The sequence below is a fragment of the Vulpes lagopus genome, chromosome 2, assembly GCF_018345385.1.
Source record: "Vulpes lagopus strain Blue_001 chromosome 2, ASM1834538v1, whole genome shotgun sequence".
NCBI classification, from domain to species: Eukaryota; Metazoa; Chordata; class Mammalia; order Carnivora; family Canidae; genus Vulpes; species Vulpes lagopus.
This window is the reverse complement of record NC_054825.1, coordinates 148,750,330-148,774,052: the sequence shown is the minus strand read 5'-3', so window position 1 is coordinate 148,774,052 and position 23,723 is coordinate 148,750,330. Positions and strand designations below refer to the sequence as shown.

The 23,723-nt window shown below is 41.3% G+C and overlaps 1 protein-coding gene and 1 non-coding gene across 2 annotated transcripts in view; both read left to right on the top strand.

Moving 5' to 3' along the window:
* Positions 1-366: 366 nt before the first annotated feature.
* The window catches only part of LOC121480158 (histone-arginine methyltransferase CARM1-like), a 243,266-nt gene continuing 219,909 nt past the window's right edge, over positions 367-23,723 (top strand). The window contains exon 1 of the mRNA XM_041736492.1: positions 367-700. Within this exon, the coding sequence (XP_041592426.1) occupies positions 541-700 (160 nt within the window). The 5' untranslated portion in view covers positions 367-540. The remainder of the gene's footprint in view (positions 701-23,723) is intronic.
* Positions 8,006-8,071, top strand: LOC121486014. The gene has a single exon (XR_005986497.1). It is a non-coding gene; the product is annotated as a small nucleolar RNA SNORD66 (small nucleolar RNA).

The window sequence follows — 23,723 nt, the reverse complement described above, 5'->3', positions numbered from 1 at the left end:
CAGGCAGTTGCCAGGGTCGCAGGGCTGCCCCAGCACCTCGCTGCTACTGCTGCTGCTGCTGCTGCTGCTGCTGCCAGGACCCTGTCGGTGAGGAGGCGCCCAGCACTTGAGCAGCGGCTCCCACGTGGCCGTGAGCGCCCCAGAACCACCTGGACGGGGCGAGGGCGCACCCCGCACAGAGCGCGTTTCCAAACCAACGCCCACGCCGGCAGAGCGGTCCCAGTGAACAGCAGGTGTCACCCTTCTGCTTCCAAACCCCCGGTGCCTCCAGGTGCCTCCCGCGCTCCCCAAACTTGCGCGTTGGAACCGCGCGGGGCGGGGTGGCCGCGCGCACCTGCGAGGTGCCGGCGGGGCGGGGGTCACGCGTTCCGGCTCGCGGCGGCGGGGCGCGGGGGCGCGGGGGCGCGGGGGCGCGGGGCGGCAGGTGTGGGCCGGAGCCGGGGCGCCGAGGTGAGGAGGGCGGCGGGCGCTCCCAAGTCCCTCCCCTCGCCCGCAGCGCGGAGGAGGCGCCGCGAGGGCCCGGGGCAGAGGCGCTCCACCATGGCCCTGGGCCCCGCGCGCCTGCAGTTCCGCGTGCAACTGCGCTTCGTGACCGAGGAGCAGCTCTTCGGGCCCGGGCCGCTGTCGCCGCCGACCCCGCAGTCCCTGCGGCTGGAGGTGCACCCGGCGGGGGAGGAGGCGGACGCGACGGTGACTGACGGTGAAGTACCGAGTCCCGCGGGGAAGTTGGGGCCCGGGGCGCGGCGGGGCGCGGCCGCGGGTGCAGGAGGAGGGCGGCGAGCGCGGGGGCAGTCGCCCGGCAGGTGCGCACCCCGGCGCCGAGGGGAGAGCAGGGCTGCCTCCCCGCCCCCAGCAGGCCCACGTTCCGGCTCCACTGCGCTCGGACAACTTGGGAGGCGCGCACAGCCGGCCGAGAACTTGTCTTGGCCACAACTTAGAGGTGTCCGCGGGGTCCGGAGAAGACAGGGCGCGTTGTCCTCCCCGGCTCCCACTCAGGAGCAGAACAGGACAGGGGCCCCTGCGACCTTACCTCCAGGCCTGCTGGGCTCCGGTTCCCTCTCCGGCCACCACCCCCCCCCGCCCCGCACCTGCAGCTCCCTGCGCACCGGGTTCTGACGCGCGTGGGAAGGGCCGGGAGGGGTGTGCACCAGTCCCAGCGGCCTCCAGGCCAATGCGATGCCCACTGCCAGGCATTACTTTTTGGTTCAGAAAGGGATCTTTTACAATGACGTGCAAGCCCTGGGTTCCTGAGGCTGTGGGTGTGTTGAGGGAATGCTTCTAATCCTCAGAGGATCTTGGACTTTTTTGAGGATCCAAGGAGACCTATAGAACCCAGCCCCAGCAAAGGTGCATCTTGGAGCACCAAACTTTGCATGTAAATCAGAGGGGATAACAGCGCGTCCCCGCAGCTCATGTTAAATACCCCATTCTAGTATGTGGAGCGAAGAGAGGCCCAGACAGCTGCAAGCCTCCAAAGACTTCTGGGGTTTCTTTCTTCCAAGCCTAACTTCTAAGATTCAGAGTAGAGTTTAGAGTGCTCCGTGTTGTGATGCGGACCCGGTGGGAATTTCAAATAACTCACAAGCACTGAGCTACTTCTTTGTGATAAGAATACAGGTTCCCTGCTGTATCTCCAAGGCCTTAGACTCAGGCACACAGTAGGTACTCAATAAATGCTTGCTGTAGAATGAAAGAAAACCTTTGGATGTGTCTTTTCCCTTTCCTCTGGGCTGGGATGGGGAAGTCTGGGTCTTTAAAAAAGAAATATTAAATAAATATTTGACCAGTGTCTTAGCTAGAGTCTTGGCAAAGTATCAAAAGCCTTACTCAGCAACTCCTAGATTTCTCTTTTGGTTGCAAGAAGAAAAAAGTAGTAGCTTTCACTATTTCTCCTGGGAATTTTAAAACTTAAGGTGCCAGAAATGAGTTCAGGTTGTCAACGATGGTCATTTTATTTGATCTATAGCTGTACACATGGAGAAACAAAGGCACAGATTTGAGATTTATACTTTACTCAGTGTCCTATGATTGTCTTCCCCACGAATATGTGTTAAGAGAGGAAATACCTGAGGTTCAAGGTGATGGAAATTGTAGACTTTACAAGTTACTGAATGACTGGCCTCTATGAACATAATTATCTTAGAGAAGAATAAGAGGAATTCACTTAATGCAGTATATAGAATCTAGAGGTGACCTCCATGGTATGGATTAGACCAGACTAATGGAAATGGAAGGAATAATTACAGCTGAAGCGGGCAGTCATTGTCACCGATTTTGACAATTCCTTGGGAAAGAATGGCTAACAAGAAAGCAGAGAACTCACTCTCTTAACAGCTTAAATCCTAAAATGCAGTTGTTAAAGCTTGCTATGGAGAGTTTTTGGAGAGAAACTATTCTGGAGGATTTCTTTCTTTCTTTTTTTTTTTTTGTATCTCATTTTACTGTATGAACAACTAGACCACTGTGGATGATGGCCAGGCAAGGCAGAGCAAGTTTAAAAACAGATTGTCATGAACTCTTAAAAGAAAGATTTTTGGTGTATTCAAATATCATACCTTTAGTAGCAGAATTTTGAATAGCTAGGGTTTGTCCCGGGATGAAGTCTTTTGGATGGATACAGAGTCTTCAAGAATGGGTCTATGCAGTATACCTTTAGAAAATGATAATTTCTTAGCTCATATATGGAACTAGTTATTAAACACATAAGATCTGAAGTAAGTGGGCCTGGATTCAAATCCTGATGCTTCCTTTTACTAGCTATGCTATGCTGCATTTAGCAAACTGTTCACCCTGTGGAAACTTCAGTTTCTTTGTCTGTAAAATAAGGAAGGCAGTACACATGTTCTGCCATTAAATGAAATAATGCATACACCATGCTTGGTATAATGCCTGGCATATATTTATTTTTTATTTTTATTGTTTTTTAAAGATTTTATTTATTCATTCATGAGAGACACAGAGAGAGAGGGGGGCAGAGACACAGGCAGACGGAGAAGCAGGCTCCATGCAGGGAGCCCGACATGGGATCGATCGGGGGTCTCCAGGATCGCGCCCTGGGCTGAAGGTGGCGCTAAACCGCTGAGCCACCTGGGCTGCCCAACCTGGCATATATTTAGAGCTCAATAACTATTCTACTATTATTAGTAATGTTATATTTATATTCTGTCCCCAAAACAATGGTTTTCTCAGGCTGTTCTGAGGGATAGCTGTGCTGTATTTCTGTGAAGATGTTCCAAGGGAAACTTAATTAACTATGGTAGATCATAACTGGGAAAAACAGAACAATCTTTTAGATTCCCAATCTCAATAGCTTGTCATGTAAAAAATGGAACAGAACAAGAGAAAGCAGTTTATTCTAATTTCACGCCTTCCAAAACTGACAATGATTTTATGAAAGAAATGCACCAGGGGATCCAGCACTCTGGTTTATAAACTGAGAAGACAATCATTCATTCCCTTTTTTTTTCTTAAATATTTTTTTGAGTCCCTGTGCTATCCTGAGCCTGCCTGAGAGCATGCCTGATTCATCCTTTTATCCCCAGAGCCTTCCACAATACCTGGTACACACAAGACATCCATAAATGTTTCTTGAGTGCATCCATGATTTGAATCAAGACCTTTAAAAATGTGGTAAAAATATAATTTGAAATCTGAACACCAAGTACAGAATCTGAATTGCCCCCAAATGATTAAGACACTGACTTGACTTACAGTCTAGAGGGATGTTTTAAAGTGTTGTATAGTCATAGAAAATTTGACGTATATGAAGGTCAACAGATCAGGAGATGATTGCCACTGGAAAGTTAGCTACTCATAGTTCCCATGGTATGGGGCACATGGAGAAGCAGTAGGCAGGTCAGGGGGCAGGTGGAGTAGGGAGAGATGTGGGTAGAGCCTTCGTTGTGGTTTCTGTGGGAAGGAATGGGAGGGATGCGGTGAGCAGGTTTAGGTTGACAGGTTTGGATAACTTCAGTGGGCACTGGGGTATGGGGGCTGTCCTGAGTTGTCCGGCACCTGGCCCTGGGTTGATTATGGCAGATGGATAGCAGCTGGAGTATGAGGGCCCACTAATGGGGGTACTGGGGGTATGGGTTCTGGATTGGTTGGCTTGTATTTGAAAAGTGTGCTTACAGGTGAATTGTTTCCTATCTCTAGGAATTGGCTAAGGGAGGATGAGCAGTCTCCCAAGGGTCAGCAAGACCCCAAATGTCAAAGCATCAGAATACAAAAATAAAAGAGACAATTAATGCAAAGGAGAATCAGAACAGAAGGGAATTGGTAAGGATAGTATATCGGGTGGGGGTAGCTCTCCGCTGGGCTTGGAGGGGCGGCTGCAGGTAGGAAGGGCCTGTGGATAAGGCCTTGGGTTCAGGTGATTGACAGGATCGGGGGTGGGGGGTGGAAATACCATCCTCATTCGTCAAGTATGTGTAAGAATTGGAAGATGAAGAGAAAGCAGACAAAAGGCGGGAGATAGGAGATGGGTCTGCTCCTTCTCCACCCCTTCCTCCAAGGTCAGTGCCGTGATGGGGAGCTGGATGAGAAAGGAATTTGAGAACTGAGACTGTATCACACAAAGGTTACTAGTTGGCTGGATCTCCAAGAGGGAGGAGAAAACCTTTCTTCCCTTGCTCAGTTCAGAGCTGTCTTTTAACTAATCTAGAAAAGTTAGGAAAATATGTAAATAAGCCACGTAGATGATCAAGTATAAAAAATGCAGTGATTTTTGTCTCTGAGGTATTTTAAAAGGATGCTAGGTTTTTCTTCCCTCGCGGTTGCTCATCTCATTAGAGGTGGAAAAAGAGCAAAGGAAAAGTCTGAGATAAATATCCTTTGTACCACACGGGAGTATTAATGTCCCTTCGTTAAATTCTGTGACAATAGAGTCAGTAAGTTGAAGCCTCTGACCAGAATCCTGTACAAATGATAGAGGCATTCATTACTTCTCATTCAACAAATACATTGATTGAACACATGTTCCGTGCTAATCCATGGGTGAGTGACACGTGAGCTGGATAAAGGCCCCACTCATAGGGAGCAAATATTCTAATTAGGGGAAGACAAGAGCCAATGACATAGCAAGACAATTTCAGGGTGAGAGAAATGTTTTGAAGAAAATGAACCTAATGGAAGAAAAAAAAATAGAGACAAAGAAAGGAAGCGAGGCCAATGCAGATAGTGGTCAGGGAAGGACTATCCGAGGAAGTAATATCTGATGTGAGGCAGGAAGGATGGAAGCCAGCCAAGCAAAGGACTGGAGGAGGAAACCACAGGCAGAAGGAACAGCAGGTGGAAAGGCTCTGACGCTAGAAAGACTTGGTATGTTTGACATGGCCAGTGGAGCTGATGCTTTTTGAGAGAGATGGGGAGTAATGTCAATTCAAATTACTGTTCCAGTTATTCTTAGAGTATCTTTAACTAACAAGCTATCTTTAAACTCAGTGACTTAAAAATAGCTATGTTATAATGCTTCTAGATTCTGTGGGCAGGGCTTGGCTGGGTGATTCTTTTGCTCCTTGTGGGATTGGCAGAGGCTACTCATGGGGACTCAGCTGGTGGCCAGACTGTCCTGGGAGATGCAGGAAGGCTTCATATGCCTGGGCTGGTATCTGGGCTGGTGTGATGGAGGTCAACTTGGGTGGGTCAACTTGGGGGGCTGTGCCAAGGTATTTGGTCAAACATTATCTGGATGTTTGTGTTAAGCTGTCTTGGATAAGACTAAGATTTAAATTGGTGACTTTGAGTAAAACAGATTGCCGCCCCCCTCATCCAATCAGTTGGAGTCCTGAACAGAACAAAGACTTATCTTCCCTGAGCAAGAAAGGACTCTATCAGAAGGTGGCCGTTGGACTTGAACAGCAACATTGGCTCTTCCCTGGATATTCACTGCCTGCCTACCCTATAGATTTTAGATTTGCCAGGTATATGTACACACACACACACACACCCTATGGATACTATTTCTCTGGAGAACACTGACTAATAAAATGCAGATGACTCAAAGATTAGGACAGTCAATGGGGAGCCTCCCTGTGGCCTCTCCACATGGCTTGGCTTCTGCCTACATGGCTTCTTCACACCATGGGCTTCTTCCCTGGGGACTCATGGTAACAAGAGTGAGTTTCCCAGGAGACAAAGTAGATGCCACATTACTTTGTGTGATGCATACATGGTAATCAGTCGCATCACCTGTGCCGTACTCTGTTAATCAAAAGAGTTGTAAGGCTACCTGGGTTCAAGGAGAGAGCATGTAGACTCCACCTCTTTATGGGAGGAATGTCAAAGAATTTGGAGACAGTGTTTTAGAACTGCCAGTTAGACCAACTAGACAGGTGGGATGTAATACACATGCACTAATGGGGTTTTGGAAGATCCATGAAAACAGTCCTCTTGGGCAGCCCTGGTGGCGCAGCAGTTTAGCACCACCTGCAGCCTGGGGTGTGATCCTGGAGACCCGGGAACGAGTCCCACATCAGGCTCCCTTCATGGAGCCTGCTTCTCCCTCTGCCTGTGTCTCTGCCTCTCTCTCTGAATAAATAAATAAAAGAAACCCAGCCTTCTTCATCACAATTATTGAAAAAGCTGGTCAGAGAGCACTGGTTTTGGTGTGTACCACAGCGGAGACTTCCTAATTCTCTCCTGGACTGAACTTGCTCCTCCTCACCACCCCCCCTGCAAAAACAAGCACAAAACCCCTCAGGCTGGGGTGTCTGGGTGGCTCAGTCAGTTAAGCTTAGGTCATGATCCGGGAGTCCCAGGATCCAACAGGCTCCCTGCTCTGCCCCTCATCTCACCCATATGCTCACTCTCCTGCCTCCCCCCCATCTCAAATAAACAAATAAGGGACACCTGGGTGGCTCAGTGGTTGAGCATCTGCCTCAGAGCGTGATCCTAAGGCCTGGGGTCAAGTCCTGCATTGGGCTTCTTGTGGGGCGCCTGCTTCTCCCTCTATGTCTCTGCCTTTCTTTCTGTATCTCTCATGAATAAATAAATAAAATCTTAAAAAAAAAAATCTTAACCACCCCCCCCTCAGGCCTACCACTTGGTGGGCAGCCCCCAAAACACCATCTCTGCTGGGAAACAGGAAGCAGGTGGGGAGGGGGCTGGGGTGGGCAGGCTCTTGTCCTTCTACCAAAGGCATCAGAGAACCCCTGAGAGGAGACGGGGTGCAGAGGGGCTAGCATTGTCGCCCCAGCGACATGTCGCCCACAGTATTCCTTAGTGGGGCACAGGTAGCATGAGTGCTGGAGAGATTCTTTATCGTGAGAGGCCTTGTGGAGTGGTTAGCATCCCTGAGCTCTTGGCAGTAAATGCCAGCAACCCCTCCCTTGGACCTGGGTTTCTGTGACAGTGAAGAAAACCCTTTATTCCTGCGGCAGGACTCCCTTCAGTGGACACGTGGGGCGGGGGGGGGGGGGGTTGGGAGGTTAGGGGGTGTGGACAGAATGCAGAGTCACAAACCCAGAACACTGACACTCACTGCCGGCTGGCTGCCTGAGGCCTGGCAGGCCCCTCTCCCAAACCGGTGCCCACTCCTGCCTTCACAGTCAGATCCGACCTCGCTACGTTTAATCCCGGCACCTATTAGACATTTTGGTTGGCCGAAGGTCATTAAAGAAATCCTGCCAAGCAGTTTCCTTTTTTTCTTGTTATTTTACCGAGAGCTGCACTTGCCTGATTCCGAGATAGCTTTCCAAGACAGATATATAATGCCACTGAGTGGAAACTGCCGGCTAGACCTGGTTTTGTGATCTGGTTTTGTGTTATGGGATGCACATCAGGGATGAGAAAGCATCCCTGTCCTCTGTCAGGCGACAGTGGTACCTTGAATGGATGACAAAGATGAAACCATACAAAGCCCTTGTGTGTTTAAGGACACTGAGGTGAAAGGAAAAGACTCATTTTCCAGGCTGAAAAAAGACCCTTTAAAATCCCCTTCTTTCCCCATGTACTGAGTTGGGGTCTGTATGGAGTACCGGTGCATAAACCAGTTCAAAGACAGGCAATCCATTGATGAATACTTAGAGTCAGGGCCACGGAGAAGAGAAAACGGGCATGAGGATCTTGGGAGTACACAGAAAGCAGAGGTGTCCCTTTATTGGATAAGCTACTACTTGAAACAAAGAGATTATCGAGGTAAGAAATATAAATATATCACTGACGTCGTATTTGTGATATGACCACTTTGTGATGTGACCAGCCACAGGATATTGGAAATAAACAGTGTCTTTGAGAGATGAGTCTTATAAAAATGTAGAAGATTAGGACCATCCTGATGATGAAAATCTCTCTTTACCTCCCCTTCCCTCTCCTCCGGTCATGGATGGTGACCACTCTTACCCTGGAAGGTTTGAAGCAACAGCGTGGAGTGAGCACATTCTGTCCTTAGCATCCTCCTTTTGTGGTAGGCGCTAGACACATTGTGTCTAGCCTCACTGCAGGCTGGAGGGTAAGTGACATAGACCTTATTTTATTGGTTCATTCTGTCCCAGGTATATCTTCCTTAAAACCTGACTGTCCCCCTTTCTGTGATGCTGTCTTGTGCTTAATTACCCAGTCTTTAGCCTGTGGTAATGTTGGACTTCCAGCCACAAACCCAAGTCAGATTAGCCCACATGGTGAGAACACCCTTGGCTTGTGGTTGGGTGGGAGCTAGATCTATCAGTAAGCTTAGAAACCCCAGTGAGAGTAGAGTGACCGATGGTTCGCCTTTTGGTGTATTTCAGGCAGAATTAAGGTTTTCTAACTCTGGGCCAGTCATCTAAATAAAATTCCATGGCCTCCTTTTGTTAATGGATTCTTATAATTTTAAACCGGTTTTATAATTAGGGTGGTGAGGTACTTGGATTAACCAGATTAGATTTTCCCATGTATTAGCTTCATGACCTTGGGTTTACTGCACCTGCCTGAATCTTTCTTAGTTTTCTCTTCTAGAAGCTGAGATACTTTTTACGTCATAAAGGTATGGAAAATAATAAACAGAATAATGAAATGTGAAAAAATTGCAAAATGACTTCTATTAATTTTCAAAGTAAATACGGTCAAAATGATCAAATGGAAATAATGCAAAGATATTTAGAAAGCGGTTGTAAAGAAAAGCTATCACTTTTATGGAGCTTACATTCTAGAACCATTCAGAAAGCATCAGGATATTTTGTCCATGCTGGACTTCCTGCAAGACTGTTTGAGAAAAATATATTTTGTGATTCTAGTAGATTTCCTGTGGATATAGTTGTCTTCCACTGAGTCTGTAACACCAACCTCTCTGCTGAGAAATCATTTCTCGGGGCCTGCTTGAAATGCTTTCCCAAATCTGGATCTCCACTCTGGCCTTTTATAAATTTGGGTCCTTATCATTCTTTAATTTAAAGTTTGAAAGTCGTGTTTTAAGAAGGGTCTTCCCACCATGCCGAGCACCCACTGCTCCCACTGCGTCCACTGCCGTATTTCTCAGCCCTTTGCTTTCCTGGCAATTACCACAACTTGTAATGAGAAATAAAAGAATTTTATGATTTACCTGTGGTTAAAATTGAAGTTGGAAACACAGTCCACAAATCACAAGACTATTTAATGAGAAACCTTGAGAGGCAGGGAAGAGGTTGACCCAAATGCTTCTGAGAGTGTGAGCAAGAAGGTTGAAGTGTATTTTCCAATTAGGAACTATAAAGGCATCAAGAATGGTGAGCAGTAGACAGGTCAGGAGGAAGGACTTTCTCGGTCAGAGCTGTACCTATTCTGAGTCTTGTCATCATGAAATTGAGTTCTTGGCCAGCATCTTTACTAAGAAGGGCAAAAAGGTCTCCAGTCATATTTTGTTCTTAACTATAGAAAGCTTATGGTTATCTCCTGGGAAATATAAGTCAACCTTGAGGCTATTTCAACTGCTGAAAAGCTTGTTTAACATGTTTGTTATGGGAAATTGTATTTACTTACTATATGTGTATTTTAGAAAATTGCATTCTTTAGCATATTTGTTGTAGAAAATTGAGTTTATTTGCCATGTTGTGTTGCACACCGCAGCAGTGTGATGAATAGCTTACTAATTTTCTTCAGTAACTCTCCCTATATCAGTGACAGGAATTCATTTCATTTATTGATTCATGCAATTCATATATATTGCATACCCACCATGAGCCAGACTCTGTTCAAGGCACCGGGGAAATGGCAGCATGTTAGTTATCCATTGCCGAGTAACAAATAACTACAGACCTAGTGGCTTAAAACAATTCACATTGATTACCTCCTTATTTCTGTGGTCAGGAGTCTGGGGCATGGCTTCCGTGGGTCCTCTGCTTAGAGTCTCACAGAGTCTGCAATTAATGACTGGGACTGAAATTTCATATAAAATTTTGATGGGGGCGGGATCATTTGTGTGGTTCTTGGCTGAATACAGTTCATTAAGTGCTATTCACTGAGGCCTCGGCTTCTTACTGCCCATTTGCTAGAGGTTACCTCCAGTTCCTCGGCACATGGGCCCACCCCAAACATGGCAGCATGTGTCTTGCAAGCTAGCAAGAGAGGGAGGGGTCTGAGAGCAAGACTAAAGTCTCAATCAGATGTAACCTAATCTTGGAAGTGACATCCCTGACCTTTGTCAGAGTCCACTGGTTAGTCCCTAGGCCGATCCATCCTTGGAGAGAGAGAATTACATAGTGGCATGAATACCAGGAGGCAGGGGTCACTGAGGGCCATCTTGGAGTCTGCCTGCCTTTCTTGGAGCGAACCAAGAAAGGTCACCACTTTCACAGAGCGCACATTCTAGTACCATTTGGAAAGGAGCAGGGTCTCTGTGCTGGACTTCCTACAGGCCTGTTAGAGAAAAAGATATTTGGGGGTTCTAACACAAATTGTTGAACACCACGTAAAGCATACCCCTTTTTAAAATTAGTTATTAGGTGTAATCCTGCTCCAAATCTCTCAGGGAATTTGCACTTAAATTGCAGAACTAGAGTATATCTCTGAAAGTACACAAAATCTCCGAGCAGAGCTGTACTATCCATGAATGTACTTCTGGCTTCCTGGTCCTGTGCTCTAATTTGGAGAGCCGGATGGAAGAGGCTGGTCTTTAGGATTAAGGCAAATCCTGTCGTGGTAGCTTATGTTTAGTTCTTAGCATTACTTCATCATGACTTCATTTCTTTGTGTGGAGGGCTCAGCTAGCTTTTCTTCTTTGTGGGGAAGAGAGGTGTGAAGATGAATTTGTGTTTGGGTTCAGACACTGAAGCCTGCTCAGGTCACTCCCGGGGGGGACAGTGTGCTGTTGTTTCAAATGCTAGACATTAGTGACTTTTTTAGAGTGAAATGAAGTCAGTATGATATGGAAAGGGAGAAAGAGATAAGGAAGGAAGGAAGAAAGATAGGGAGGGAGGGAAGAAGGAAGGAAGCTGGAGCCCTCACTGTATTTATCACATCTTATGGGACAAAACAAGTGGTACACTCGATGGATATTGCTGTTTTCTGGAGCAGCCATGTTTTTTTACTTTAAGTCATAATCCAAAACATGTTTCACAGACCTCAGCGTTTACACAGTCAATGGGTTTAGAATTTATATCTTTAAAAACATAGAGATAGATTCTGGACAGGCTTGGGAGAACAGCTATGCTCTGGAATGTGGGTATCAGAAAGTCAGAGATTAATGAAAATCCATAAATCAGAACAGGAGAGAGGAAAGTGGATCTGAATTGCGTGCACTGTGCTTGGCCTAACCAAGCGCAGCTAATGACTGCACAGATCCCAAGGTGAGTATTGCAGATGAATGTGAGATCTGACGCTGGGAAAACGAGCATATTCAGGAAGTAGCCTGAGACATTCAGAGGGAAGAACAGACCTGAGATGCACACGCAGCCGTCAGGCTGGAGTCTGAGCCCTCACAGTGCTACTCTGTGCTTGAAAAACAAAAGGTCTATATCATTGCTTTGTGAATTTCCTTTGGAGGAAGGTTATTTTTTTCTTACAGGGAGACTCTTGTCTGATTTCATATTTTTTCTTCCTCAGAGAAGGAGGTGTTTTTTTTTTTTTTTAAATTCCGTTTCTACAGATGACAAAACCTTCAGAGTATGAATGCTGTTTCCTTAAATTTTTAGGAATATTAGATCAGAAGAGCAGAGAACATGTCAGCTATCAGCAGTGAATATTAATTTTATAATCTGCAGAAAAATAATAGTGTTAGAAGAGACTCTGGTTCAGGGACATGGAATAAATATATAGGCTTAGCCAGCTCGTAAGTAAAAGAACCAGCCTGGAGCTCAGTCCCCCACTGTCCACTTCAGCTCTCTCTCCTGGTCTCCTTGGAGGAATATTTAGAATGTGCTTTCCTAGCCAACTTATCTGATTTTTCTTTCTTGACTCACAGGAATAGTTGTGATTTTTCTGTTTCTCTCTCGCTCTCTCTTTTTTTTTTTCATAAAACATTTGATTCCTTGAGATTCCAGTTAGACTGGGAATACATTATCTGATGTCGAAGCATTTCACAAATGCCACTTTATTTCCATATCCCTTCCATATCCCCATATTCTGACATGCTCTTCGCTTTCAGCTTCTTGAGGTCAGGTCTGTCTTAATCATTTCTGTATTTCTGGGGAGATTTGCAGTAGGGCCTGGTTCTAGTAGGTATAGTTTTGCAGCTTCTATGGTAGAAAGTGTAATTTTTTCTTGGAAAATATGAACCTAGAATCCATATCAGCTTTATTTTGCCATAATTACAGTGAGCTAAATTTTTGTAACCTCTCTAACAAATTAACCAAGTTTCTCTTTGCTCTTATTGGTTAATTTTGTCCCTCTTGGAGCAGATCCTTCCTAATCAGAACCTGTGCTGAACTTTAAAATAGTGATCTGACAAATGAGAGGGAACAGTAGAGCTAATTTTCAATGTCCGCCTCAACGTTTCATGTTTTGGGAATCATCATCTCCAGGCTTCCCCACTCTTTTTTTCCATGATTCTTTCTTAAATGTGTTGTTACACTTTTAATTAGCTTGGTTCACATGGGACCAAACATATTTGCAATGTGTAGATAATAGCCATCCTTCAAAAGGTCCTGCAATGATTAACAAGTTCCCTGGAAAGCCAGAGAAGACACTTCCGAAGTAGTGGGATGCTGAGTCCACCCACTGCTGACAACAGTCTATGGGTCCAATAGGTAAAATGATCAAGAGTAAGAATTATCCAGAGAAACTAGCTATTCTTAAATCCTGGTTAGGTCTTATAAAGGTGCAAAGAACGATATTTAAGAAATAATTATAAATGAATGAATAACATCAGAAACAATGAAAATGACTATGAAATTTCCCAATCTTGCTACTTGCCAATGACAGAATATACTGCTTTGGAAGAAGTCTGTGCAGAGGTAGCCATCTGCTTCAAACAACGTGAAGTCCCTGTCTCCTGAGCTCTAAGCTCCATGGAGAAAAGTGTCTTCTCTAGCTTTCAGAGACTGAAATTTCTATGATAGATACCCAAAACCACAATATTAACAGAATGAGAGAAAAGAGACACGTAACCTAGGGGAAGTGAGGCACAAGAGGTAAACAAAGCTAGAAAGAACCATAAACCCACATCCATATTTTTGTAGAAGCCTCAGAAAGTAGTTACCAAATATCATCATGTTTCCTATGCAGCAAATGTCTCTTACTGGATCCTTGTGTAACACATAACTGCTCCCCAACATTCTCCTTTCCTTTTTGTCCCATATTTTCACTTTCAGCTAGTTAGCTACAAGGGTGGGGGTGTCTGTCTTTTTGCACAGACCTTCAAATACACATTTAAGTCTTTATTGCAGTCTTCCCATGTCATTGCAGGCATAATAGTACATGCCAACAATTTACTAGAGAATTAGTAAACCTGTTTTACAGTATGTATTCTGCAAGAGTAGAAAACTAGGGCTCTCATAGCAGTCATTAGAAGTATTTTATAAGGTGGGACAATATTATTAAACCTTAATTTCCTGACTAGTGGAACTAATGATCATGGTGTAAATCCTACTCGCCCGGCATATCTTCCGCCCAAACCAAAATAATGAGGAGGAGGACTAAAAGTCATGCTCTCAGCATAATAAGAAGACAAATACCATTCAAATTTAAAATACCTGTAACTGCAAAAATAAATGTGGAATCCTGGTGAGTTACCTCTCACTGTCCTGCTGTAGACCCTTGTGAGTTACAAGGGCAGTCCCTGAACACTTTTGTAGAATAGAGAAGGAAGAACTATCAACAGGCCTGTTATTGACCTAAAGTCATCACTATAATGTCCATCATAAAAGTGAAAAAAAAAAACAGGGAATAAAAAGTGATCTTGTTGATCAGGAAACTGACTATAGGGAAGAAACTTAACATTTCAAATAAAAGAGGCAGTTTTAGAAAGGTTACACTTCAGAAGAGTAGGAGTTTAAAATGGAGATGCACCTTTTGAAAACCACAGGTAAAGAAGAGGTATAGGAAAGCACATTTGTGATCCTACAAGACAAAAGAAAAAACCAAAGAACAAACATACCACCTAAAAAGCCATCTGGTAAATCTACCACCTGTCACTATCGATAGAAAAATGCACTCTTGAACAAGGTATCTCTTAAAACACTTCAAACCATTTGTACCCAGAAATGCAGAAGCATAACTGGCCTTCATTTTTATATACCTACCATGAAAGTATAGCAGTGAATGAAAATTAAATTATTTATTTTTATTTTTTTAAAGATTTTACTTTATTTACTCATGAGAGATACAGAGCGGGAGAGAGAGAGAGAGAGGCAGAGACACAGGCAGAGGGAGAAGCAGGCTCCATGCAGGGAGCCCAACATGGGACTCGATCCCGGATCTCCAGGATCACGCCCTGGGCTGCAGGCGGTGCTAAACCACTGCGCCACCCGGGCTGCCCTGAAAATTAAATTAATGCAGTGTGTGATATCTCTACCCACTAAATGAAATAGAATAAAATATTCTCAAATAAATATTTAGGGGGTTCAAAAAACCCTTTCAAGACCGAAATTTAAAATCCAAGAACATAAATGGACACAAAATTTAAAAAGGCTAAACTAAGGGTTGATTAAATTCAAGAAAAGCATTGAATAGTCTAAATTATATAAGAAATGGGGACTAATTTAAAAATTCCCTAAGGAATAAGAGATTCAAATGAAAATTTAGTAAGAGCATTGAAGAAAATTCAGAATATATCAAGAGAATAAAAACAAAATCTAAAAAGAAAAAAAGAATAAGAAAGTGTTTAAAATGAATTTTAGACAACGATGATCCAGGTAGGTATGATTGGAGTCCCTGAAAAACATATATATGAAAACACAATGGAACAGAATTAATATTTAAACACTGTAACTTAATAAAAAACATATTGCATCTAGATTAAAAGTTAGGATCTATTGAAAGGACTTAGTAAGTGCCACAAACTATTGGTCCATAGCAACTAACCCTGAGACCTAACTGAGTAACACTATTAAACTTTATAAAAGTGTCTTTTAAAGTCTTCAGAGCTACATGGCAAAAAGAGAGGATATCTTACAAAGGCGAAGTGCTATGCTGGCTTTAGATGTTCAAAAACAACATGCCAAGTATATCACCAGCAGAACAGTGTTGTTGTATGTGTGTTTTTCACTTAATCTTAGCCAAAAGTCTGAGTAGTGATTGTGTGTGTGTTTTTAAAGATTTATTTATTTATTTGGGAGAGTGAATGTGTGAGTAGGAGGAAGGACAGAGCGAGAAGGAGAGAATCTCAAGCAGACTCTGCTGAGCATGGAGCCTGATACTGATCTCTGTCTCATCACCCTGAGATCATGACCTAAGCTGAAATCACAAGTCAGATGTTCAACCGACAGCCACCCAGGTGCTCTGCACTGTTGTGTCTTTTTAAAATGCAGGAACTCAGGAATTTGTATCTAGGAACCTCCTTGAGAATCTATTGGAATCCCACTATGACAGGAGTAGATGAGCATCATCAGAAAGACTGATGATGGGCAGCCCCAGTGGTGCAGCGGTTTAATGCCACCTGCAGCCCAGGGCGTGATCCTAGAGACCCTGGATCAAGTCCCATGTCAGGCTCTCTGCATGGTGCCTGCTTCTCCCTCTGCCTGTGTCTCTGCCTCTCTCTCTCTCTCTCTCTGTGTCTCTATGAATAAATAAATAAAATCTTAAAAAAAAAGACTGATGATAATTTGATGTATGTAATTGTACATTAACATTAAATAAAAAATAGGCATAAGGATAGAAAAATATCCTTAAATATGTTAACATAGTGATTAAAGGATTCACAGCTTTAAATGCTTTTATCAATAAGAGGGAAAAAATGAAAGTTCACAAATTAAATTCCAAACTCAAAAGGCTAGAAAATGTTAAAAAAAAGAAAAAAGAGAAATAATAAATATAGATTTAATAAATAAGTCAAAATCATAGCTTTTGAAAATAATGTTCAAAACAGACCCCTAACCTAATAAGAAAGCATAAATATTCAAAATAAGAAGTGGCAAGGAGGAAATAATCATTAAGACAAAAGAATTAAAAAAAAAAATAAAAAAAATTAAAAAAAAAAAAGACAAAAGAATTAAAAATATATTCTTTTGCCTAGATTCATGCAAATAAGTTTGAAAACCTGTACTGAATGGGCAACTTCCTAAAGTTAGAAATAGAAGCTTACTTATACCTCTTTTCATCAAAGAAATAGAGATAAAATAAGATAGGTAAGATACCTTCTCTATAAGGTATTTGTTCCATAAGGAAGCAACAAACCCCAATGGTTTCACAAGGAAGTTCTACCAAAACTTCAGAGACCAGATAGATTCAGTGCTTCATAACTTATTCTAGGGCACTGAAATTATTTTTTAAGAAGTAAAGCTAGTGACAGCATAATTAGAAAATTATTGCTAATATCACTCATGAATATTGACACAAAAGTATTTCCTATAACCTTAGCAAACATAATCCAACATCACAATACAAAACTGATAAACAGTGATAAAATGACATTTGTTCCAGGAATGCAAGCTTGGTTCGCTGTTAGGAAATCCAGTAAAGTAATACACTATGCTAGCAGATTGAAGGAAGAAAAAAAGATCATATGAATATCTCCAGAGATGCTAAAAAAAAATCTTTGGACAAAATCCAATTTAATTAAAAATATATAACTCATTCTTAAAGCCAGCATCTTTACTTAATGGGAAAACACTAGAGGCGCCTCTACTGAGTTTGAGAACAATGAAAATATGCCTACTATCTCCACTACTATTCAGTCTTGTCCTGGAAGTAGTAGCTAAGGCAGTCAAAAGCCTAAGCATTGGAAAAGAAGTAAAACTACTTGGGGTTTGCAGGTAATGTAATATGATGATGTACTTGGCAAACCCTAGAGAAACAATGGTAAAACTCTGTCAAAATAAAAACAATTCAGTAAAGTACTAGACATTGCTAGTCTTCAGACACAGAAATAATTACCAATTCATGGACATAATGGTGGAAAAACCTCATTTAAATAACAGCAAAGGATAAGTATACTCCTTCATCCCCATCACCTATTTTACCCATCTTCCCACTCACCTCCCCTCTGGTAACTCTGTTAACTATACAGGAATTAAAATTTTAAAAACCTTAATAAATATTTTAAAAATAGCAACAAGGGAGATTAAATATTTAAAATTATTTTCACATTAAATTTGCAAAAATACTCCTGAAACACAGAAAAGTATGTGAATAAATTAGACTCCCTCACCTATTGGAAAGGATGACTCACATCATAAAGATATCAGTTCTCCCTAAGTTAATTTATAAATTTAACACTAGGGATCCCTGGGTGGCTTAGTGGTTCAGCGCCTGCCTTTGGCCCAGGGCATGATCCTGAAGACCTGGGATCGAGTTCCGCGTTGGGCTCTGGGCATGGAACCTGCTTCTCCCTCTGCCTGTGTCTCTGCCTCTCTCTCTCTCTCTCTCTCTCTCTCTCTCTCTCTCTCTGTCTGTCTATCATGAATAAATAAATAAAATCTTTAAAAAAATAAGTTTAACACTATCCCAATAAAATGTCATCAAGCTTTCTGTTTAAATGGAATTGCATGAGTAAATACTAGAATTTAGGTGGAATGATAAATAGCCAGAAAAACACTGAAAAAGAAAAGTTATGCAGGAAAAGTAGCCCTACCATGCATTAAAACACACCTCAAAGTTTCTACAAGGAAAACATGAAAAGAAAGATAGATCAATGAAATAGAATAAAAAGTCCAGAAATAGACCCAAGAATATCTTGAAATACAAAGAAGTCATTTTAAATCATCAGAACAAAGATGGACTTTTTAATATGTTATTCTGGAGTAACTTGTTAGCCATTTGGAAAAAGATAAAATGAAATCCATAACTCACGTCATACACAAGAATAAACTCCAGATGGATCAGAAATTTCAATGTAAACAATAAAATCATATAAGTACCAGAAGAAAACATACACCATTCTTCTCTTACTTGTATGAAGGAAAAGCTTTTTAAATGGATTCAAAATACTGTGTAATAGAATAAGTGATTAATCAAATTTACTACAGAAAAACACAAAAGCTTGCAATTCAAAACATAAATGACAAACTGAAAGTTTTTGCAACAGATACAACAAAGTGTTAATATCCAACATAAGTGAAAAAGGCAGAGTGGAAAAGAATATCTGAAATTCACCACGTTTTGTATAAGAAAGAAGGAAAAAAAAAGACACTATGTGCACTTGAAATTCATTCCAACAAGAAGGAAAAGAAAGATGCATCAAAGACTAATTTTATATTGGTTACCTAAAGGGGGTAGATGGAAATCAAGTGCAAAAAGTAGAAGTAATTAGAGGGAGAGGGCTGATACTACTTTTTTTTTTTAAGATTTTATTTATTTATTCATGAGAAGCAAAGACACAGGCAGAGGGAGAACAGACTACCCGCGGGGAGCCCGATGTGGGGCTCCATCCCTAGACCCCAGGATCATGCCCTGAGCCGAAGGCAGATGCTCAACCACTGAGCCACCCCAGAGCTCCGGTTGATACTTCTTAAAATAAATGTTTTTGGATAGCTTTCACTTATTGAACCATGCTAACGTTTTATAGACTTAGTATAAATAAAATTTTAAAAAATCAACATGGGGGGTAGCTTTAAGCTGGAATACAGGCAGAGAAATAAACAACAGTATTTTGAATAAATAACCATACTACAGACTCTGGGAGAGAGAAATTGAGAAAACAAAAATTCTATGATGTTTGAACATTGTGAGCTTTAGAAATGCTTTATTTACTCTCGTTTTGATCACTTTCTGTCAGAAAATAGTTTGTATCAAAGGAGAAAGATGCAGTGGTTTCAGGAGAAGAAAGAAAGCCCTATGTACCAAGAATGTGGGGATCTGGGATAAAATGATAGATATGGAGTGAAAATGGCATTCTGAACTTTGACCCAGGCAAGTTTGGCTGATTCAGACATTCTGAGCCTGTGGCCTAGCTGATCGATGAAGTATCTTAGATTATCACACTTTGTTATTTATGCTTTTAATTCTGATTTAAAGACGGCAATAAATAGCTAAAATAATAACCGTAATGACATTGGATAAACATATAGCATTTAAGAGATTTAAAGTTCTATTCTGAGCTCTGCCTTAAGGAAATAGCTTCATATATCATTTCTTTAGACGAGATCAGAATATTTGCAAATAAAAATTCAGTGTGTGAAAATAGATTAAATTTAACACGCTTTGTTTTATGTTGGTATAATATGATTTTCATAAGTTAAATCATCAGTGGAATCTAGAAAAATATTAAAATCTCTTTTTTATTAGACCTCTGAGAGACTTAGAAGTAAATAACACAGTCTATAGGAACAATGATCAAGCTCATGTACAGAAAAAGAATATCTTTATTGTTTAGTCTTAAAATATGAATATTGATTTTCATTAAACATCAACTAATAAAAGTCACCCTGAATGAAGAAATTAAGATATTGTAGACAACAATAATTTTCTATTAGGTGGTAATCCAATTTTTAAAAAAAAAATTGTTCTCTTATAAAAAAAAATCTATCCTATTGATGGATTTATAGAAGTCAGAATGTAGTGGGCTAAGTAGTGAGGTCTTTGTCCTAATTCCCAGCATGGTTTGAGACTGGGGTGAAGAATAAAACTAAAAGGATTTTTAAATGCTTTGCTGCTATGCACCATCATCCTGGGGGAGATGATGCCAAATTAATTAGTAACAGAAAACAGACTATTTTGCCTGTTAAAGAATAGATTCTTTTTTTAAAAAAGATTTTTAATTTATTTATTAGAGACAGAGAGAGAGACAGAGAGAGACAGAGAGAGAGAGAGGGAGAAGCAGGCTCCATGCAGGGAGCCCGACATGGGACTCGATCCCTAGTCTCTAGGATCACGCCCTGAGCTGAAGATGGCGCTAAATCGCTAAGCCCCTGGGGCTGCCCTAGAATAGCTTCTTTAATAAAGTGGACCAGAATTCCAACTTCGGTGGAAGGATGGTAAAAGTTAAACTCTCAGAGGTTCTTAACTTGGGATCCAGACACTCCCAACCAAACAATGGATAAAATACAGACAGTCCACAAACTTGAATGGGGGAAAATATACATCTTTCTTTCCCTGACTTATAGCTCAAACTTAATATTTCCTTCAATTTTGAACATAGACAACAGCCTACAGTAATCTCAGTTTTAAACTTTATCACTAATAAAATCAATGATATTTTTATATCATATTATGATACTTGGAACAGCTTTAAAATTATAATAGTTATTAGAACTAAAATTAGATCTTGTCATTTAATTTCCTAATAAAGAAAGCATATATATTATTATATTTTGAAAACTGTATTTCTTTTTTTTAATATTTTATTTTATTTACTCATGAGAGACAGAGAGAGAGGCAGAGACATAGGTAGAGGGAGGAGAAGCAGGCTCCATGCAAGGAGCTCGATGTGGGACTCAATCCCAGGACTCTGGGATTTCTGATGCCCTGAGCTGAAGGCAGACATACAACCGCTGAGCCACCCAGTTGTCCTTTGAAAACTGTATTTCAAAATTAGTTTTCTTAGTAATCTTATACATTTTATGCATTTAAAAATATTCTGAGAAAGAACCAGTAGGCTTCCTCAGATTGCCAAAAGGATTTATAGAATGAAAAATTTAAGAACTCCTGAATTAGCTCCTCTGAGTGCATCTCCCAGCTTGGATATCCCATGTACTTGGAGAATGGGGAGACTTACAAACTGAACTTGGTTGTCTTTAGGGGAATTAGAGAGTCACAGAGGTAACAAATTATTAGAAAGGGGTAAATGTCATAATTCAATCTAAATCAGTTACCTTGGCCTTAATATTCAGTAGACTTTCTAATAGTAGGCCATTGAAAGGATAGATTAGGAAGACAGGGAATAGTGGTTTTCATAGGACTGCACATAGTATTCCTGTGATCTTCTTGGAACCTGGATCAAAGCTCCCCAGCAATCTCTGCGGTCAAGAACACAACTTCACACCATGGCCCCATATTTCACCTTGAGGTCAGTTAAAAATCAACCATAACTTGCTATGCCTACACCTTCAGCAACACCCTACTGAAGCCTCTATGGCCATTCAACCTCTTCCTGAAGGATGATGGCACCTGTTCAGTTTTTCTCTCCATTTCATCTCCTCCCATGATCCTTGGTAGTTTTGTGGTCTTTGGGTAATAGCCTCTGTGACCTCAAGCTTTAATTTCAATTTAACCATGCACTACCTTGGCCACACTCCAGAGTTTGTTATCTACCAGAAATGCTTCATCTCTGAAATCTCAAACTTCAATATCTAATGGTCTAATTTCACCAGGTTGGCCTGTCTGTCAAGCAAATGTTTAAAAATAATAATTGAGTTAATGGCCATCATTTAAAAATGACGAGCTTTAGTGTGAAAATCTAGATTTTTGGCTTCTTTTTATAAATTGGAGGATTTACAACATTGACCCAGAAATCTTATCTGGGTAGGGTGGAATAGGGCTGCCACATTTTCATTATAGTTCTTCATCTATTCAAGAACTTAGGTCTTTTGGTCCTTTTCCTTCCCATTTTATAAATCCACTCATTGTTTTGTTTCTTTTCTATCTTGTGGGATCCAAAGGCTCATTACTCTGAAAACTTTTCTTTATCACCACTCTCAGCTCCACTTAGGGTCATTAGCATAAAGTAGAAATTGGGAAGAATTTTGATTTTATTATTTTTTAAAGATTTTATTTATTTATGAAAGACACACAGAGAGAGGCAGAGACACAGGCAGAGGGAGAAACAGGCTCCCTACAGGGAGCCCGATGTGGGACTCGATCCCAGGACCCTGGTATCATGACCTTAGCCAAAGGCAGACACTCAACCACTGAGCCACCCAGGTGCCCTGGGAACAAAAAATTTTAAAACAGACTCCTTTCCCTGGAAATTTAAAAATGAACAAAACAAATAAGCTATTAAACCTCTCTTGACATATCATAGTCCATTGGATATAGCTAAAACAGTGGTCAGAGGTAATTTATGGCATTGAATCACATCAATAAAAAATGAAAAGAAATACCCAACTCAAAAGTTATCAAAATAACAAACAAACCAGAAGTAAATAAAAGGAATTAAAATTAAAAGTTGGAATTCATGAACTAGAAAGCTAAAAAACTGAATAAACTTTAAAAATCTTGTTCTTTGAGAAAATCAACAAAAGGGAAAACATGAACTAACCTGATCTGAGACAAAAGGAGAAAGCACAAATACACAAAACTAGAATTGACAAGAAGTAGATATTAAAAAAGAGAAAATTATAAAATATCATGAGACTACTTCATGAAAAAAAATGGAAAGAGTAAATGCCATGAATATATTTTTTAAAATGCAGCTTACAGAATTGACACTATGAGAAGCAGAAGCTCTGAATAGAACAATTATCATAAAAGAAAATTGAGGAAATATTTAAAGAGCTCCCCCAATTAAAGCACCAGGCCCAGATGCTATCACAGGGGAAGCCTATCAAACTTCTTAAAGGTCAGTTGTACTGAGAATACTTAAGCTATTCCAGAGCAGAATAAGGGACATCTTTCAGATTTGTTTTATAAACCATTTATCATTGATTTTAAGACTAAGAAAGGTTGCATAAAAATTTATTGGTTCTAAAAATTTATAACTAATCTCAGGACTATTGATGTAAAAATCTTAAGTAAAAGTTAGTAAATGACTCCCAGAGAATATTCTTTAAATAATGAAGTATCATTCTAAAAAGAGTAGAATATTCATTAATTTATTATTTTAATTAAAAGGGCTAAGGAGGAAAAACCAAAAAGTATGTGGTTTGCAGAGACACAGTGAAGACATGTGATTTCTCTAGGTAGCAAAGCTTCTCCCTCAGACATGTCAAGCTCTACACCCCAAGCCATCAGTTGTGGCCTTTCTCATTCACCCCTGGAGGAGGTGCATTGGGAGGGGTTGGTAAGTGGGCTAGGACTCCACTTGTGTCTGGGGCTCCCAGGAATTCTAAACTCTTGTGCTAGTCTACTTTCAGTCTTTAAAAATCTGTTAATCTGGGCCCTGGGTGGTGCAGTAGATTGTGTCCGATTCTTGGTTTTAGCTCGGGATGTGATCTCAGGGTCATAGGATCGAGTCCTGTGTTGGGCTCCAGCTCAGCAAGAAGTCTGCTGAAGTTTCTCCTCTCGGTTCCTCCCCACTCTCTCCCTCTTTCTCCAACAAATTAAATAAATAAGTCTTTTTTTAAAAATCCGTTAATCTTTCA